We start from the raw sequence: 20,589 nt of genomic DNA, 5'->3' as shown, positions 1-20,589 counted from the left end.
AGCATGTTCAGCTTCTCCAAGTCTATATGAATTTCACATAAAATTCTACCCGGTTCAGCAAACTTATTTTCATAGGCTGACAGCACCCAGAGCTAGAAAGCTCCTTCAGATGAACAAACCACTAGCCTTGGACACAGAAGGTTAACAAAAGTCAGAGTTTGCATGCTAACTAAATTGTTTTTTCTACACTGGGGATATTTCCAGCCCTGGGCTGTTGAGCTGTGAAAACTAAAATGATTTTTAGAATATAAGAGTAAGATCAATCACATACCATTTCCTTAACACCCACAATGCTGAATACCATGTTGGGTGTTTAAAACATATCATCTCACTCTGTGGCCCCATTTTACAGAAGAAGAAACTGAGGCTCAGAGAGGTCATTTACCCAATGTCACCTGGCTAGTGAGGGAATAGAGTGAGGAACCACATCCTGCCTGGTCCAGAGCACAGCATTCTTGCCATCATGCAGTCTGGCTCTTTTCTCTAAGGTGACTTCAGGGAAACAGCAGTGCCTCCTGCCATAAAGGAAAATGCCTGTGCCATCAATTTGAGGTGTTTCTATGTCCTGAAACAGACAAGATTCAAGCCATGATCTCTCCCCAGACAGTGTTTAAAGACCAGTGCTCTATGAGATGAGGGGAGACAGAGTGCTTGACTTTTTTCATTCCAGCCCCACCCTGCAGCAGCCCCAGCATCAATGTGGCTGCGCCCCAGTTCCGCAGACCTGGCCAGATACTGGTGGACCGGGGGCACCTTTCCCGCCAGCCGCTTGCCAATGCTGAGTAATCATATCTAATTACACTTAACTACGTCATTACCCACTCCAACATGTGCAAAGAGACACCCGGACGGCGCTGCCACCGCAGCCCACCACCTCCTCGCCTTGTTCATGAAATAATTACAGGCCTCTCTGCTCTGCCAAATGAGGCTGTAATTAACCCTAATTGCTCAAAATGCAACTGGCTAATTCTGGGAGATTAATCAAGGGGGACTCAATTGTTAGTGAATGACTTAATGTGACAAATTGCTACATTACCCGAGGAGGCCCGCTGCCCCCAGCCATTGGGGAAGTGTCCTGGTGGACCCTGGACCAGCAGTGTCTATGGGCTTCCCAGCTTTCTGGGACCTGCCTCCTCACATTTCACTGAGAAAATGGGCCCCTACATCCCAGCCGGTGCCTGGGATGGGAGGATGAGCAGCACGGTTGCCTGTGGACCTCCTGTGTGCACACACATGCAGTTTGTACTTCACACGTCACCTCTGTGAATCTACAGAGGTGCACCTTTCCTTGGGCTGATTAGTCTCACACCAGGAAGCACAGCGGAATAAGAGCTCAGGTACAGGAGAAGGACTTCAGACTCACCTTGCTGCCTTGGCCAGGCACCTTTGGGCAGTGCAGAACCTGTACAACTGTACATGGCAACCCTGCCCAAGAAGGTCAAACACCAGTCCACCTGAAGTCTTCCAACAAAACTAGGCAGTTAGAAGCTGTGACAATCCTAACAAGACTCAGGAAGGTGGCTCTCTCTGAATCTCCTCCTGATTTAGGTCTCATAGGCCTGGGACAAAAGCCAACCCTCAACAATTACTTTTCATCACTCCAGGCTGCCCACAGCACCCAACAGCATCTGGCACTGGCCAGTCTGTCCAGCCAAGCTCTTTGTCCCCCTTTTAGGTCTCTGCAAGCCACTTCCTCCAGGAGGCCTCTCTGGTTCCCTAGTTTAGACCACATGCCTTGTTGGAGTTCCATGGCCCCCAGTTTCTTCTGCTTTCTTTCTTGTCTTTCTCTCCCGTGAGGCTGTGTGCTCCCTAAAAGCAGACCTGGCTCTGTTAGCACACGACCGTGTCCTGGGTGGATGCATGCAGCTCACGAACTTGGCAGGTGAAGCCCCACCCAGGAGATTCTGTCTACGAAGGGAGGCAGACCTGAGAGGCAGTGTTCCAGTACATGCGATCGTGGCCCTGACCCAGCGCCTGTGCACAGGTCTGGGCGCAGCACAGAGCAGGGAGGGGAACAGGAAGGCTCCTCAGGGGCAGCGGCATTTGGACTGAGGCCTGGAGGAGTCGAGGAGGGCACCCTAGGGAAAGGTGCAACGTGAAAGGTGTGGGGTGTGCGGGCAGCCCAGAATCCCAGAAGCCACTTTCTGAAAAGCTGCGAAAGGCTGCCTGGCTCTCCAAAGTTCTACACAGAGGGTAGGTGGGGCAGGTGGAAGGGAACCAGTGTCCCTGAAACTCTGCTGCCTCCAGACAAAGAGGCTCCCCTCCCCGTAGGGAGGGCCAGAGCACAGCTGAGACCAGAAAGGAGGAGCCCGGCTCAGTCAGGAAGCACATTCTGATCCCAGGTGTGCCCCGCCTGTTCCCCTGCGCCCCTCACTCTGCCCAGGCCTCCAGGACTCCCTCTACGTCTGTCCTTCTAACCAGCGTTGATCCCTCTGAAATAAAGCCCTTCCGTTCACATGGAAACCCCAGGGGCAGGTCCAATGCCAGGCGTCCCAGCCCAGAGGGCATCTGTGAGTGTGGCTGACAGGTGGAGGACCGAACAATCAGGCAGTGACTCTGCCTCCATAACGGGAAGCCTTCAAGGTGTCTGGGGGCTGCTGAGGGGCTTCCTCCTGCGGCCGGGATGAAGCAGCCTCAGGGATCAGTGATCCTCCCAGACTCTCCGATGCACTGCAAATGATGGAGAAGGGCTTACCTGTGGGTCAGGAGGGTGCGCGGGCCCCAGGGTGTGGCAGAGGTTGTTTGGGTTCCCTCCATGGGGCATGTGGCTGGGCTGTCCTGCCATCCTGCATGCCAGCCTCGCGAGGGCACGGGCTGCAACAGAAAATGAGGGCTTTCTTACACACAGGCCTGTGCACCTTCACTTGCCCCCTTTTACAGATGTGCAGGCTGAGGGGCCGAGCTGTCGGGTAACTTGCCCATGGTGATGTGGCTCGGAAGTGGCAGCGCTGGGGCGTGACAGCCTGCGTGACACACCTCCCTCCATTACGCTGTCCCGACCAGGCTGCTAGGATCAGCCCCGCTGGATAGAGGTGGAAGCAGGCTCTGAGCCGGGAAAAGCCCAAAGGTGGCCTGCCAGCCAGCAAGAGAGGCACCATATTCAACACCACATGGGCCAGACTCCATAGCCTGTTCTTTCCACATCACTGTCCCCCAGGCCTGACCTCCATCCTCACCCCATACAATCCCCGTTGGCAACTTAGTGGCCAAGAGAGACCGACCCTGAGTCAGACTGCAAGTCTCAAATCAAGAAGGACCGCCCGTCCCCATCCTTGCTGGGCCCTGGCACTCCAGACACCGGGAAGGCCGAGGGTCCCACTCACAGTCCTGTACAAACCTCCAGGCAGGGGCAGAGCCCTCGGCACAAGGGAGCAGCTCCCTCAACCTCCAGGGCTGGTGTAGCCACATCAGAGGCCCTCTCAGAGAGGAGAGGCAAGGATGCCAGCCACCAGTTGCCATAGTAACCGCAGTAGCTGTCCGTGATGAAGCACCTGTCATGTGCCCAGGCCTGAGCTGAAGGCCATCTCAGTATCACTCCCAGCAGACAGGCATGGCCTGGGTAGGACCCAGGCCCAGGCACACAGAAGAGGCTGTACAGCCCCTTTTCCTCCTCAGGAGGAAAGCCCTCCACGCAAGCACCAGCATTTCTGCAGCACCTAACACAGTGTCCAGGGCCAGGCCGGGGCTCCCACAGGACACCTGGAAGATGGGGTGCAGAGCAGGCAAGTGACGAGCACCCCCAACTAGGCTGCTGCTCCTTCCACCAGGCATGGCCCTGGCATTCCCACGGGCACCTCTCCCTTGACCCACTCCAAACAGAACCCAGAAGGACTGGCCAGGCTACTGGAGCAGCACTGTTTACACCCTCTAAAGTGCTGGAGTCCCCATCCCCAGGAATCAGTGGCCAAGGGGCGAGTGTGCAAGCCCCTGGTCAGGACAACTCTGAGCTGTAGACACCCAAGCGGGGTGAGCTGGTCTAAAATAACACCCCCTGCTTGTCTGCTCCCCTACTCCCTCATGATTTCGCCCACATGGCCTCGTCTCAGCATCCGCTTCTGGAGAACCCGAACCCGGACACCATCTTTCTCTCTGAACGGACCTTGCCTATCGCCACCTATGTGTAACTTGGTCATCCCTGGCCATCCCCACCAGCCGAAGTCCAAGCTGACAGGCTTCTGGCCCAGGGGGTCGGCAAGCCTGGCTGCACGTGTCTCCTGAGTGCACACATGCCCCACGTGAAGGGGGTGGTCTGGGCAGCGGGAAGGAACCCACACCGAACCCACCCCCCTCACAACTGGGGTTGGCACAGTCAGAGCCCTGCAGACCTGGTCACATGTTGCTCTTCCTTTCCCCCCACTGTAGTTTTTTCTGGCAGTCAACAGGCCAGCCCTCCCAGGTTCCGAGATGACTATGACACCTGTCAAAGTGTGGCCACCAAGCCCTGAATCACCCTCTGACCTTGACTCTTGGCCTCCCTGGCTCTGCCCTCCAAGAGCCTCCCTAGAATGTGCACAGTGCTGTCCAGTGCCCAACCTTCCTGTGTCCCCAGGACAGGCCCAGCTCCTCCCTCGCACCCCTCTCTTAGTAGATGGCAGGAAGCGAGGCCACGTGGGGCAGGGCACTGTCCATAGGTGGTGCCCACCTCAGCCAAGCAGCAAGTCTCGGGTGCTGAGACCCCCTGCCCAGTATGGCCTGGCCCGATGCTCTCCTCCTTGTGAAGTCACCAGTTTTGACCCCCACACATGGTAATTTGGGGCTTCCCTGGTGGCTCAGATGGTAAAGATTCTGCCTGCAATGAGGTAGACCTAGGCTTAATCTCTGGCTTGGGAAGATTCCCCTGGAGGAGGGAATGGCAACCCACTCCAGTATTCTTGCCTGGAGAATTCCAAGGACAGAGAAGCCTGGCGGGCTAGAGTCCATGGGGTCACAAAGAGTTGGACATGACTGAGCGACAAACATTATCAGTTTTCATTTTCATGGCATTTTATGATCTTCATCCTAATGTGTATGTGTAGACAAAGAGGTGGATCTCTCGATATCGCTCTCTGCTCATTTCTCTAATGAGAGTCCCTCAGAGGGTATTACAGGGTGTGCCTGTACTTCTGAAGTCTCTCCCACCCCATTCCCCCTGCCTCTGGCCCAGCCCAGGCTTCTCTCCGCCTGGACCTCTGGGTCTCCTCCTCCACAAGGGCCTCTGAGGAGGATTCCTGAAGTGCAGATGGGCCCCCAGCCTCTCAGCACCTCCCAACCATCTGTGTCTGGGCTTCTGCACTGGAGTGCACACCCCCCCACCCCCTTGCCCTGGGTGACACAGTGAGGACCTGGGTACGAAAAGCCCCGGGATAAACAGATAAACACGAGCAGCTTCCCCAGGCAGTGCTGTTACTCAGGAGGGAAATGAGTGCGACAATAAGCCGGATACAGAGGGAACAAAATGTAAAATGCGCATGAATTTTAAGATAAAACCGGAGACTCCTGCAGGCTCTGCAGCTGCTTCAGGCTGCACCCTTAGACCCCTCGGGGTGACATGTTCACCGTCCTCCGCCCTTAGGGAGACCTCCGAGGGGAGGCTGGAGGAGAACTGTCTTCAGCAAGAAGGTTCTGTCTTTATCTCGGAAGGCACCAGGTGCGGCCCACAGGCCAGGTCCGCGCGTGACTCGCTCACCTGCCTACCTGCTCAGAGACCACGTGGGTTAGAAACCACAACGCAGCCATCTCTAGTTCCCATGTCCTGCCCCACTCAGCCTCCTGGGGCCAGCGGGCCTAGGTTTATAGCTTGGCTCTGTCACTCCCCAGCTGGGACTTTGGGCAAGTCACATTGGGCAGAGACCTAGGAGGTATTTGTCAACGTCACCTCCCACGTCCCCATGTAGCGATCATCTAATACCTGTATCCAGAGGTGGTCTGCAGGCTCTCAGGAGTTCACCCCCTTTCTCACACAGGCCCCAAAAGTAAGGGGCCCTGGGCTCATCAGAAGTAACAGTAATAGGAATTCCCTGGTGGTCCAGTGGTTAAGAATCCGCCTGCCAGTGCAGGGGGCACGTGTTCGATCTCTGGTCCAGGAAGATTCCACATGCTGCGGGGCAACTAAGCCCACGTGCCACATCTACTGAGCCTGTGCCCCTGCTCCCACAACGAGAAGCCACTGCAATGAGAAGCTTGCTCACCACAGCTAGAGAGTAGCCCCCACGTGCCACAACTAGAGAAAGCCCATGTGCAGCAACAGGTAAAAATATAAACAAAAAGAGTAAAAATAAAGCTGAGCACCGAAGAATTGATGCTTTTGAACTGTGGTATTGGAGAAGACTCTTGAGAGTCCCTTGGACTGCAAGGAGATCCAACCAGTCAATCCTAAAGGAAATCAGTCCTGAATATTCATTAGAAGGACTGATGGTGAAACTGAAACTCCAATACTTCGGCCACCTGATGTGAAGAACCAACTCATTGGAAAAGACCCTGATGCTGGGAAAGACCGAAGGCAGGAAGAGAAGGTGGAGACAGAGGATGAGGTGGTTGGATGGCATCACTTACGCGATGGACATGAGTTTGAGTGAAGTCCGGGAGTTGGTGATGGACAGGGAAGCCTGGTGTGCTGCGGTCCATGGGATCGCAAAGAGTCAGACATGACCGAGCAACTGAACTGAACTGAGTGTCCTTATCACGCTGGGGCCCACATACCCTTCACCTCCATTAGCCCATCATCTCTTAACATCACCTCCACGAGACAGATTCTGTTACTGTTCCACTTAACAGACAAGGACACTGAGGCCCAGGGTGGTTAAGAGATTTGCCCAGATCACATGTAGCGGAGCCAGGGTGCAGACCTGTGACAGCATCTTTGCCCCAAACCCCTGGTTCTGCACCCCCAAGGCCTTTACCAGCAGAACATCATCTTCCTTTCCAGCAGTCCCCACAGAACAACTCCCGCCCCCCAATTCACAAACGGGGCGGTGCTGAGTGGGCAGGGGTGATCCCGGGGGTGGTGGGCCATGAGGGGCCATTCCCCCACACGGACCCCAGAGCTCTCTCTCTTCGGGATGGCACCGAGCGGATGCAGTACTGCCATCTGCATGCCTGGTCTGCCAACCCCCTGGGGTAACTTCCTGTTCCTAAGAATGGTTCTGCCCAGAACCTAATAGAACTGGCTGCAGCTCATGCCCCTGTGAGGAGGAAGGGCCTTTGTTCCAGGAAAGGAGTCTGCAAGTCACAGCACCCCCAAGTGCCAGAGAGAACCACACAGAGAGGACGGAGACAGAGGGGGAGGGATGGGGAGGAAGCAAGGAAGTGAAGGTTCTCTCCAAGGCATCCAGTGCCAGATCTCTTCCACTTAGCCTGGGCTGTCGAAAGACCCATTTTACAGGCGGAGACTCAGGCTCAGAGAGCGAACACAAAATATCATGTTGGGAATAAGCTACAGAAGAACGCTCTGAACCCTACTCTGCCTCCAAAGCGCCACCCAGGCTCAAGACAGCCTCTGCCTCTTAGGGTTTTCCAGGGTGATGGATTTCAGTGGATCTGCATCCTGTTTGGCTATATCTCAGGGCTTCCCTGGTGGCTCAGACAGTAAAGAGTCCGCCTGCAATGCAGGAGAGCGGGGTTCAATCCCTGGGTCGGGAAGATCCCCCGGAGAAGGGATGGAGGCCCACTCCAGTGTTCTTGTCTGGAGCATTCCATGGACAGAGAAGCCTGGCGGGCTACAGTCTATGGGGTCGCAGAGTTGGACACGACTGAGCGACTAACACTTTCACTTTTTTTCATACCCCTGGAAATTCCTGCCAGAAACCCCTTGTTAGGGGGTTCAGCTGCAGAAAGATCAAGGCAAAGGGATGAGACTCAAAGAGCAGGGTAAGGACTCTGCACACAGGGCACCTCCAGGAGCTGCCTGTCTCATGGCTCCTGCCAAGTCGCAGAACAATGGGGCCCAGGCTGCCAAGCCCAAGTCAGGGGCCAAAAATCTGTGGAATGTGAGACCCGGAGCCGCAGGCCACACTGAGCGCCACCTCACAGAGGGCCTTTCTTCTGCAGGGAGTGAGAGCCCTGCACTTCCAGGGCTCTCCAGCCTGGGTTCACACATATGCCTGTCCCCCAGGTGCCCGGGGACTGGATGGGGATGAGCTCTGTGGGGAAGGCCCAGGGCCTGTTTGGGAGCCCAACCGCCTTGGGTTCAAATCTTGGCTTGGCTGCCTTTAATCCTTCATTTGGAAAATGGGGCTAAGATCTACCTTTGAGGGTCACTGAGAATTAACTGCGCTAACAGACGTAAACGCCTCAGGACAGAGGAGGGTCCACTGAGGCTTCAGCTGCTACCAGCATCGTTTCCACTAACCACCTCCGGACAGTGGAGGAGGGCCTGACTCCATGCGACAGACATGGGAACTGGGGCTCAGAGAGGGGCAGGGACTTGCCCAGGGTCACACAGCCAGTAAAAGACAGAGCTGGGATGCTAGACCCCAGATCATGATCTCTTTACTCCACTGCATGGCTTCTTTGGGGTGACTCTGGAGCAAACACCCTCCTCAGCGTTTATAAGACCTGGAGCTGCTTTTGCAAATCCCCTGACAAGCTCTCCTGGCCCTGGCCTTTGGCAGGGCTCTTACTAATGTGGGGTGTGACCCTAAGGAGGTGGGTGAGTGGGTTTAGTCTGGGCACTTCCTGGAAGGGATTGGCTTCCAGGCTGGGCTCCTAGGCTCCCCAAGAGGACTTTCTGACCACCACTGTCGCCTGGCGCTTGTCTCCCAATTTCTAAAACTTCCTCTAGGGCAAAGTCATGTCCCTCCATCGCCTCCTGCCAAATACCACACTTTGTGGACGATGGTGGCTCACTGAGGCTTTATTCTCCCAGGAAAAACAACCCAGGACACCAGGAAGGCTCAGACCAAAGACCCAGCTTGGGCCAGGATTGGAGGCCTGAGTGTGCCAGGGTCGTGGGGGTGCCAGTATCTGTCTACACCTCATCATGCTCCTCAGCCCTGAAGTGGGAACAGCGAGTGTCCACTTGTCCTTCTCTGCACGTGTGCGTGCATGTGCACACGTGTATGCAATCAGGTCACAGGCTTTATGCAGAGCCACGTTCTTGGTGTGTCCACAGGGGCAGGGTCGTCACTACCCCAGGTTTGGGGGTGGAGCTGGTGAAGACCTGTGTGGCTCCCAGGCTGAGAGGCTGCCACACCCTTAGAAGAACCTCACTGACTACCCCAGAGGCCCGGTCTCAGCTGGACGCCATACCCTCTGCCCATTCTCTGGGGAAGGCCCCTCTCTATTCCTGCCAGCTGAGTGAAAAGCTTCACAAGTCATTTTTCCAAAGCAAGAAGCCAACCTGGTGACTCCCCACCCTCCTACATACACAGAAGGAGTGGCCTGACCCCAGAATGGGCACAAGGGGCTAGCTCTGCTGGTCCAGCAAGCTCCATGCTGGCCATGCAAGCTTAGGAAAGGTGCCCACTGCTGGGGTGGCAGAGGGAGGAGAGGCACCACAGGCCCGCATGGCCCAACACACCCCTACACAGACGGACTCTGAAGCCCAGCAGGAGGCCAAGCAGTTCACAGGCTGGCCACTGGGGAGGTCAAGGCCAGACCAGCTTCAGCGTCAGCCAGCACCCACAGCAATGCCTCCGCAGGCCACGTAATTTGACATCTTCCAGGAATCCCAAGTGGTGCCACCAGGTCCATTTTGCAGATGAGGAAACCAAGGCTCCAAGGGAAAACGTGATTTGCCAAAGCAAACACCCTCCTCAGTGTTTCCGAGAACTGGGGCTGCCTTTGCAAAGCCCCTGGACACATGCCTCCCGCCCTGGCCTTCAGCAGGGCTCTTACTAAAGTGGGGCGTGACCCTAAGGAGATGGGTGTTTGGATTTAGTCTGCCGTTTGTTCCTCAGACCAGGGAGGCTACGAGTAAAAGGGAAAGGGACACCACTGATGACCCGGTGTCCTCGCGTGAGGCCTGGGCAGTAAGGATCGCCCCCCACACAGGGACCGGTCCTAATGACAGCCCACGCTAGTGGAGCCCTCACTGTGTGCGCACCAGGGACATGCCAAGAGCTGTACACGCCTGGTTCCACCCCACAGCCACTCCGCGCGGGGGCTGCTACAACTCACGTAGGAGGAAACGAAAGTTCAGACTGGTTACGTGACGGGCCCAGGGTCACTCAGCAGGCAGCAGGCAGCACTGACATTTGAAACCAAAGTGTGCCTGCCTCCTCTGGTCCATACTTCCTTGGACAGTGAGGGAGGGAATGAATGAATTCCGGCTCAGGGGTGTGGTTCTGGCTGCTGCTTCCCCCATCCCAGTCCCCCTTCTCTTCTGGGGTTGAGATAAGGAGACGTTGCCCATTCATCACTTGACAGGAAGCAGCTCAATCTCAGGCCAGAGTTACAGGGGCCGGGGAGCTGCAGGGGAAGAGCCACAGACGGTGTCTGGCTTCCCGACTGGTCCTGGGTCCCCTCATCCCACCCCCAAAGTCACACTCACTACTCAGATTCCATGGCTCCACGACCAGCAGGAGGCTGGCTTCTGTGAGACCTGGGGCCACATGCAGCCCCTGGAAGGGCAGTGTGGCCTGTGCAGAGAGGTCCCTAAGCCCCCTCCTCAGGGGAGCGGGGTCTCCCCACAGGGTGGGCCTGCAGAACCTGGAGGCCAGTGGCTGAAGGGACAATGCAGTGCCCACCCAGCAATGGGGCCTTTCTGCCCACTCAGCTCACCTTCCTTCTGGCACCCCCACCCCGTCGTTCTCTTCTGGCTTGCATCTCCTCACCCACCACTCACCCCCATTTCTCTCCAGCCCAGGGCCTCTCTCCAGAGCTCCCAACCCCGACTACCAAAAGTCCCAGGCACTGAGGACTCACCTGCCCTTCCCTGGGTCCCCATGTCAGCAATGGGGTCTCCTGTCTGCCCAGGAAGCCAGTGGGAATGCAGGCTCATCCCAGGGATGCCTCGCCCTCTCTCACAACCCATACCTGGGCTTCATCTAGGCTGCTGGTCCTTTCCCCAGACAAGTCTGCACTCACCCAGAGACCCTGCCCTCTGCTGGCCTGGGCCCTTCTCAGTGGGGTCCCTGGAGTCGGCTCTGCCTGATGACCCAATCTCCCATCAAGAGAGGTTCCCTCCCTCAACATGACACAAATCGCAACCTGCTGCTCCCCACCCAAAAAAAAAAAAAACCAACTCCCCAGAAAGAGGCCCACACTCCTGAGCGAGGCATCCCAAACTCTGTCCAGCTGGCGCTGGCCTGCTGTCCTGCAAGTCTACCCCGCCCCAGGCCCCTGCACGTAAGGACCTTCCCATCCCAACCACACAGCAACCTGAACCTTCCACGTCCTTCCACACTGCAGCTTCTGCCTGGAACCTAGGACCTCCCATGAGGCAAAGGTCGTCTCCTGTATCAGGACTGGGTTCTGGGCCCTAATCAGGTTCAGACTTCTCGTGGGACCCTGGGAAAGCTCCACCCCCTCCCGCATCCATAAAGTGGACACAGTTGGATCCCTTGGGGTAGGCACCCAGGGGCAGTCAGCTGTACCAGGCCCCCCTCCCCATCTGACGGCTTTCACACAGGCTTCTCCCCTAAAGTCCAGTTGTTTGGGTACAAACTGCTCCCTCTGTCACTCTGCCCTCCTCCTCTGCTGGCCTTTCAAGGCAGGGACTGAGCTCAGCAGTCATCTCTAAACCGTCAAGGCCTCGCCCAGGACCAGGCACAAAACGGGTGTCCAGTGGGAGCTGATTGAGTAAAATTCTGACCAGTCAGTGGAGGCAGGGCTCCTTGCATCCTCCTGATGCCCCAAGCAAGAAACACCTGCCTCCATGCTCAGATTTCCCCGAGGTCTCAGATCAGGCAGAGGTCACCAGGCAATTGAAAACACACCATGCCTGCACTGCGGGGCTTTCCTGAGCCTTTTTAAAATCAAGGAGGCTCCCGATCACCTTTTACTTTTTCCTCCTTCGGTAATAAAACTCAATTCTGTGAGCAAAAGAAAATGTAGGAACCGTCAGCATCTCTCAGAGCAATGAGGCATTTGGTTTCTTCCCCGGGAAGGCCTTTGGCGCCAGGACGTGGTGAAGGAAGATCTGCCCAGCCGTGCTCTGCACCGGGGAGTGACTGGAGCACTCCAGCATGCTCCCCCATGAGTCTGCACCACCCTCCTACAGATGAGGAAACCGAGGAGTGGAAAAGCCAAGTGACCTGCCAAGCTGGTGATGCTGGGAAACAGCGTGCACCTGTGTCAGAAGGTGCTCCGACTCTCTCAAGTCTGGGTTTTAATCTCATTTGCCCAGTGCCATCCTTGGAGACCGTGGAGCTGGGGGTCTCCCTTGGGCAGGCCCACCATCCCAAGGACCCCAATCCGCCATGGAAACGAACTTGCTCTCTCCTCAAGGCCTTGGTAGGTTCTGCTTCCCCTGGCCTGGAATAAACTGCCTCCTGGCAAACCTGGATCCTCCTTCTGGGCACAAACTAGGGTACCTCCTCCAGGCAGCCTTCCTGGACTCCCTCAGACAGTGAGTGAGTGACTCCCAGTCTCCACTGGCCTGGTCTCTATGCCATCACTGCCTGTTCCCACGTTTTCCTCTCCCTCAAATGGAGAATTTCTTCAAAGGCAGAGACGAAATCACTCTCCTTGTGGCCCCAGCGGGGGGTGATCTAGTACATAAACACAGAGGTGGGGGGCAGGAGGGAGAAGCCTGGAAGAGCAGAAGTTCCTCTGGCCCTGTGTCCTGTCTCAGACCACGGATACTGCCCTGCCAACCAACAGCTGAGGGGGAAGCCCAACAGAGCCACCCTTGGGGAGATGGAGGCTCAGTGCTTGTAAAAAGCCCGCCCTGGGCCCCAGGAGGACATCCATAATCCCACAGGGGAAGTTCTTCAACCCCTGGCCTCCCCTAATTTTCTCTCCTGCTCTCATTTTAAGGTTTGAAAAGATGGCTATTCCCAGCAGAAGAAACTTCCATGGAGTCCTCACTGCTCAGACATCAGGAAGGGCCCAGGAAGCCAAAACCCACACCAGAGAGGGAAGAGTTATCAGTACTTTTTCCACTTCCCTCGTAACCTTGGGAGTTCTGGAAAGTCCGGAATCACCCAGTGTGAACCCCTCCAACCTGGGCAGTGACAGAGGCCATGCCAGGCTGATGGCCCTGGCCCACTGGCAGTCCCCACCAGGTGTGTGGTCAAGGGGACAGCGGTGGCAGAGAGGCAGCCAAGGTCAAGTGCTCTGTGAGCCCAGGCCCCAGAGGTCTCTAGGGCCTCCCTGTCACTCGCTAGGCACACCCTCAAGGGCAAAGAGAGCAGCCCCAGGGGGCTGGAGAGGGTGAGGGGCTCCCGACAGTGGGAGGCAGGGCAAAGGCCAGTACCTTGCAAAGTGGCTCCTGAGGAGCTCCGGGAAGGTGTCGGCTCGGGGTTGAAAGGTAGATGCTCACACGGTCCCAGGACCTCTGGAGATCTGGGTGGCTTCTCCGTGCCAGGGCTGGTGGAGGAAGAGGGGCCAGCCTGGTCTCTGCACGGGACTTCCCCTGCCCAAGACTCCCATCCCCAGCCACTGCCAAAAGGAAACTCCCCCACCACGAGCTGCTCCAAAAATAGCTCCGGCTGCCACCTCTGTGGTGAAAGGAACTTGTCACTGCCACCAGGGAGCCCGCTGCTCACCAGGGACAGGAATCTGACGGCAGCGGCTACCAGTCAGTCTTAAGAGAGAGCACCTGTGTACCCGAAGCTGAGGGACTTGGAATGCAACCAGAGTCCACTCTGGGATCGCTCGGTCCTATTCCCCCATTTTACTCTCCAGGAAATTGGGACCAGAGGGCAAGAGACTGGCCCAGGGCCACAGACACAGCTGTGGCAGCGCCTGGCCAGGACCTGCCTCCTAAACCCACTCCACACCCACACGGTCAGGCAGCAGAATCTGCCCTGCAGGCTCCACCACCCCCTCACTCCCAACCCAGAACCCAGAACCCAGAACCGGGACCGCAGACACAGAGATTACACCAGCCTCGGAGGGAAGAGGGGTCCTGCCCTCAGCTCCGGTGCTCCATCCTCACCCACTCCCACTGGGGCCCAGCAAACACGAAGAACCATAAATATTCTTGCTGTCTCTTTAAAAGTGTAACCCTTTCTAGAAGCTTCCCTGGTGGTTCAGTGGTTAAGACTCCACGCTCCCTAGGCAGGGGTCTGGGTGGATCCCTGGTCAGGGAACTAGACCCGTGTGTCATAACGAAGACCTGGCGCAGCCAAACAAATTAAAAAAATAAAAGCTGAACACTTTCTAATCTCTCTTTTGTGAGCTAAGCCAAAAAGACTTGTTGCCTAAGAGATGAGAGCCTTGGTAGGCAGCAGCACCAAGTTCAAGTCCTGGCTCTGGCCGCGCCCCAGCTGCGTGGGCCCCGGGCCCTCACGGGTAAAACGGGGACACGCCAAGAGTACACAGCGCCCCAGACTGTGGAGGGCTACATTACAGGACTCGGAAATGCTCAGCCCCGGGCCTGACACATGACAGAGCCCCAGTCAATGGAGTCAGTGTCATTACATCCTTACGTTCTGGCCCCACGTTCTCCCAAACCAGGCTGCGTGCGTCCAGAAACTGAGAGCTCAGAGTTCCCACCTTCCCTTCCTTCCACACGTCCTTCCAGCTGCCGTCTCTGCTCAGGGCCAGTGCTGACCACTGGTGACCCCAAGACCAGACAGATGGAAACCCCCTTGCTCTTATGGGATTGCAGGAGAGCACCCAGCAACCCGGGGACAGATAACCACAAGCCAGAACAGAGCAGTAAGACAGCCCCCAAGGAAAGGCCGGATAGACCCTCACTTTGTGAACCAGGCAAGGTCATGGCCAGCTCCTTAAGTGAGGTGGAGTCCGGGGGGGCCTGGAAGGATGACCAGGGTTGGCACCAGAGGGGAGGGGAGTTCCGGCAGAGAACACAGTGGGATCAAAGGCATGGAGGCTGGCGGACCTGCAGGCACGTGAGAGAAGGCAGGGACGCCTCCAGGCCCGCTCCAGCCCTCTGTCTCCGAAAAGAACTCCCGTGGCCGGCACCTGCCTCCTTCTCCAGAATGAGAGCCAGCTCCACCCTGGGCCCCATCTGCAGCTCCACCGCTGGGACTGACACGGGCATATGGCAGCTGAGGCCCCGGAGGACACAGGGAGCCGGATCCTGGCACCGGGGCTCGGCCACCTGCCAGCGCACCTTCCCCATCAGCTGGGTCCAACTGTCGGGCATATGCCAGGTGTCGGCCCCCTGGATGGCTGTGGCTGGGCCCTTGGCCAGCTGTCCACAGGTCTGCGGGTGTGCGGAGCCCCGGTACATGGGGCACCCCTTCGAGGACTGTCCTTCATGACCCGGCGAGCTGGGAGGCATCCGCCTGCACCCATTGTAGAGGCTCCAGACAGGCCAGTCAGGCCCTCGGGTTGGGCACTTTCTGCCTAACCATTGTTTCTCTTCTGCTTCTGGCCTGCTGTTTGCTGGAGAGGAATGCCCTCCAGGATGCTCATCTAGGACATACTAGCACCCTGGAGAAACACAGATTGTGGGAGTCTTTCTCTTCCTCCTGACTGGAGTAGCCAGAACCTTCCAGAAGTCCACCTTGGCTCTGATCAGTTTCCATGCCTGTGGGCACATATGCCCTGCCAGTCACCCCCCACCTGTCCACCTGGGACTCGTAAGAGGGGGCGGAGCTGTGCTGAGGGGCATAGTCCCAGTGGTCCCCAGACTCTCAGAGCCTCCCGGGTCACCATGAACCTCCAACATGACCTCCGTGTGGCTCAGTGTGGCTCAGTCTGTGGGCAACAGTGTCTCCTCCCTCTAGTCCTGCCACCCCTTGAGGAGTTCTGGGCCAGCACATAATCTCTGGTGTGGCCCTGGACCTTCCTGTGTCGCATTTCCACCCCCAGGACCCCAGCGGTCCCTGAGTTGGCCTGGGAAGTTAGGCGGCCATTTTTAACTCCTCGAGGGTGAATCCCACTCTGAGCCCCCGGGTGTGGTGTGGTGGCTCAGGACTCACTTGGGAATCTCAAAGGGCCACATGGCCTTGGGAAAGTCATGGCCTATCTCCTGGCCTCAGTTTCCCCACCTACAACATGGTGGGTCAGGCTCTGCAGTCTTAGGAGGGCTCTTCATGGGCCAACAATTTTTATGAGGCTGACGGAGGATTTGCGACTCACTGGCGCGGACTGTATCTGAGCTCTGGGAGCCTCTATCTAATCCCAGGCTCAGGTCTGGGAGGAAAACCAGACCATCTGGGTCTGGTATTGCCAAGGGACTCTCTCTCTGGCCTTGGACGGCTTTGTCAGCACCCCCAGGCCCTGCACACTGCCCTCCCCACAAGTCACGCTCCCTCGTGACAAGTCACAGCCATGTGGGGAGACGGCTCAGAGGCCTCCTGGCTCTCAGACACACAACCATGGAGGTGGAATGTGTACACGGGGCATCCACACACAGAGCACCTGTTAGATGAGAGATGCAGGCCAGATCCTTGAGGGGCGTTGGGTGCATGTGTGCTTACAAAGCCACCCTACAAGGCAGACAGTGCATCCATTTGACAGATGAGGAAACTGAGGCTAGTGAGGTCACATGACTCACCGGACACGTCCCAGTTGGAGAGAGACAGAGCCTGGATGGAAAGGTAGGCCTGAGTCCTTGTGGTCGTGGGGGAACCAGACCAAAGTGCTTAACTACACTGCAGAATCAAAGCAGGGGCCACTGATTCCAACTTGGGCCAATCAAGGGGGCTGCAGGGATCTGCAGGTGGCATTTGATCTGGGACCCGAGGGCCCAGAAGTGAGGTGAGACAGCCCAGCACAGACTCTGGATTCTGACAGCCCCAAGTTCAAATCCTGCACTTGCCTCTGTCCAGCCACAGGAATTTGGGCTACCTCTGTGCAGTTCCCTCCTCTGTAAACAGGGGCCGGGTAGGACCCATCTCATGGGGTTGTTATGAGGACAAAGTGGAGGATACGCAGGTGGAACACCAGCAGCTCAGGACTAGCAGGACAAGGCATACACAAGAGTTCAACAAATGTGGCTGTTACTACTATTATGATTACCGTTATCGCCATAAAGAACCAGCGCTCATTCAACAGCAATGTTCCCACAATTACTTCCGGCAACTCACTCTGTGAACCGACTGTCACAACAAGGCTGGTCCTCATTCCTCAGGGGTCCCTGATCTCATGACCTGTGAATGAGGCAGGAGGTGACCTCGCCTCTAGGGATTCTCCCCCCTTGGGGGAAAATGGGAGAGATCACACTGGCTCCTGCTGTATTCTCCAGGAAGCTGGAAATGATGGCAAAGCATTTTACAAAGTTACCAGGACGATGAACCTGAGCCGCCTCCCTCCCCGCACTGTCTCAATAAAATAAATCTTGGCCCATGGCTGGCGAGAGACCCTATATATTTACATGACGATCGTGCCTCATGATCACAGGGCTCGTGGTTGCAACAAGCAGCGTGTGGCAGGGATGACAGTGGTCCTAGGAGACTCACTATTTTCCAGCGACTTTTATTGTCCATTATATCCCAGCGTTTACAGGGCTCTGCTCCGGGCCTGGCAGGAATATTGCACACGGTGGGGCTGGCAGGCCTTAATATTCCAGTCTCGGTGCTACAGATCAGCTTTCGCATCTCATCCATCCCCCTCTCCCCAAGTCTTTGTGTGATACTGAGACCCCAGGGAGCTCTAGGGGTTCTAAAGGGAGAGGGTTGTGGGGAGGGGTCTAGGTATGCCCACCCAAGCCATCTGCTTGGTTCCAGTCTGTCGTCCCACAGAGGGGGCACTGCTAACACGGTGGCCTTCCTTGGACATGGGAGGGGCTGCAAAGTGGAGGGGTGCACGGGTACTGGAGCCATGACTACTGGCTTGTGGGGGGCTGCTTGCTATATTCTCAGGGGTTCTGTGAGACAGTTATCATGTTGGTTGCCTGCAATCAGGCATGGTAGGATATTTATTCCATGGAAATTGGCAAATGCTACAAATCAAGGCTTTGTGCAAATCCCTCTCCCTCCCACCCCACCACCCCTTGGCCTGGGGACCTATTTGTTAAACACCAGCATAGCCCAGGGAGAAGGTGACCTAGCAGGCCACTGTGAGCATCAGGAAGGACACACGGACTTCAGAGTCAGGTGTGAATCCTGACTTCCTCACACTCCACTTGTGCGTGACCTTAGATAAATGACTTTACTTTTTAAGCCTCAGCTTTCTTATCTGTAAAATGGGGACATACCTGCAATCCTAGGTTGTTGTGAGGATTACAGCACCTCACAGCAAGTTCCCTGGGTGATGCTTAGTATATAGCAGGTGCTTAATAAATGATACCTATTGTTCTTCATTGATTCAACACTTAACGAGCACCTACTCTGTACCAGGCACTGAGGGACAGGGATACAGAAAAGCCCCATGAGATGACAATTATCAAATTCTTCACATCTGGACAGTTCTTGATTGGTCTGCAGATGGATTTTTACCCACACCATCTTATGAAGCCTCAGGACAACTTTGAGAGGTGGGCCCAGCAGGATACATGCCTCTTTCTGAAATGAGGAAATAGGGGCTCAGGGCTGGACATGACTTGCCTGAGGGCCCTGCCAGGGCCTATCAAAATAGGGCTCAGTCCCAATTCCACTCCAGGCCCATGATGGCACCCATCTCTAAATTCCCAGGTTCAGCCAGGCTGGCCCCCGATGGTGCCAGGAGAGCCCAGGGCAAAGGGACTCCTGGTCTAGGATCCCGGGTTCTAGTCTAGGCTCCACGGCCTCCCTGCTCTGGGTCCTTCCCCGCCTGGGCCCGTGGTTCCCCACTGGAAGGCTGAGAGGGCTGCACTCAGGCTGCTGTTGGCCCTGATGGGTGAAGGTCTGCCTCCAGACTTCCTGGCCTGGCCGAATGTCCCTCTGTCCCCCACAGTCAGGGAGGACTCGGGCCTATAAACATCTCCAGTGCCCCAGCCGGAGCCCAGAAGAGCCAGGGCCTCTTAAGCAGAAGAGAAGAGAGCATGAGTGGGGTCTCCCGTCCACCTATTTGGGGCTTGCCAGCTCACCCTGCTGGTGGGGCTCACCCACCCATTTCGCAGATAAGGAGACTGAAGCTCAGAGAGGGGTGGCGTCACCAGCCTGGGAACTGGGATTCACCCCCTGGGCTGGCAGCCTCCAGAGCTTGTGGCTGGGGTGCCCGCCAAGCCCCTCGGTCCTGACGTCTGCAGATGGGACAGTCCTGGCCATCGGGCATCAGCCCAGAGGGGCCGAGGAGCATTTCACTGAAACAAGACAGCGAGAAAAGTACAGGCAACTCTGATGACTCAAATAACCTTTGCAACCAGGAGGTGGGCGGAAGTGGGCAGCATTTCTGGTGGGTTTCACCTCACTTCCTAGAAGGATGCGTCACCAGCTTTAGTTTAGTCAGCGCTCACCCGACCGTCAACGCGGATCCGCGCTCTGGGTGGCACGTCTCAGCTCACTTGTCCCCAGAGCAATTACCCGCTGGCAGGTGGGGGCCGTCCAGCCAAGGCGGGGGGTGGGGGGAGGGAACTCTTCTCATTTTACAGATGAGAAAACTGAGGCTCAGAAAGAGGGCAGGGGTTGGTTCAGAGACACAGAGCAGGTACCTAAGTTCAAATTCCTTTGCCAGAAGGTTAATTTTTCTCTTTGGGAAGATAGAAAAGGAAAGCTTCTGCAGCTTTCAAAAGAAAAAAAGGGAAGGAAAAAGAACTAGCAGCTGAATGGAATTGCAACAAGGCCCCTGGCCAGCCCGAAGAGGTTTCCGAAATTCTGTACAGTCTGAATTCTTGTGGGCTGAGGGGGTCACGCGATTTCCTCTGCAGAAGGCGAGTTGAAACAGTCTGACTGAGGGGGCAGAGGGAGGGGGGGGAGTGTCCACGAGATGAGGAATCATGAGTTTCTGCCTGGCTGCTCGATGACTTGCTGGATGACCACGGATGAACCCCTTGCTCTCTCAGGGCCTCAGTTTACTGATACTCATTGGCAAAGACTCTGATGCTGGGAAAGACTGAAGGAAGAAGGAGAAGAGGGCAACAGAGGATGAGATGGTTGCATGGCACCACCAATTCAATGGACATGAACTTGGGCAAACCCTGGGAGAAGGTGAGGGACAGGGAGGCCTGGCATGCTGCAGTCCATGGGCCACAAAGATTTGGACACGACTTGGTGACTGAACAACAGTTTACTACGCCCTGAGCCTTCTTCTAATGCACTTAAGTGAGGTTAATCTCCTGACCCCCTTATAGTACATAATTAGCTCCATTTTACACAAGGGGGAAACGGAGGCACAAAAAGTTAGGTGTGCTGTCCAGCATAAGTGGAAGAACTGGGGTATGAACTCAGGTACTGTGGCTCTAACCACTGAGCACAAAGCCCTCAGCCTGCAGGAGGCATATCACCAGAGTCCCTCCTGCCCTCAGGGGCTTTGCATCTGTGTCTTGGATGCCAGAAGGCAGATTTCTAGAGACCCCGAGCCATCCTTCTTAAATTGCCTGCTGCTCTCAGCTGCTACCTTGTCCACGAACTCTGATTCCTTCACTTTGCTCAGCAGCCTTTATAACCACACCCCGGGAGACCCTCAGGAAACTCCCAGGTCACAGCAGCCATTGACCCACCTCTTTGAGGC

At 56.3% G+C, this 20,589-nt stretch overlaps 1 protein-coding gene across 4 annotated transcripts in view; it reads right to left on the bottom strand.

The window, feature by feature from the left end:
• The window catches only part of NEK6 (NIMA related kinase 6), an 86,233-nt gene that overhangs the window by 40,531 nt on the left and 25,113 nt on the right, over positions 1-20,589 (bottom strand). For 3 of the 4 annotated variants that reach the window (XM_059891225.1, NM_001098988.2, XM_015473581.3), the window contains 1 exon segment: positions 2,696-2,814. In XM_059891225.1, the coding sequence (XP_059747208.1) occupies positions 2,696-2,785 (90 nt within the window). In that variant the 5' untranslated portion in view covers positions 2,786-2,814. 4 annotated transcript variants of the gene reach the window in all.

This window comes from Bos taurus, chromosome 11 (genome assembly GCF_002263795.3).
Source record: "Bos taurus isolate L1 Dominette 01449 registration number 42190680 breed Hereford chromosome 11, ARS-UCD2.0, whole genome shotgun sequence".
NCBI classification, from domain to species: Eukaryota; Metazoa; Chordata; class Mammalia; order Artiodactyla; family Bovidae; genus Bos; species Bos taurus.
The sequence above is the reverse complement of the archived record's forward strand: the minus strand, read 5'-3'. Positions and strand labels throughout refer to the sequence as shown.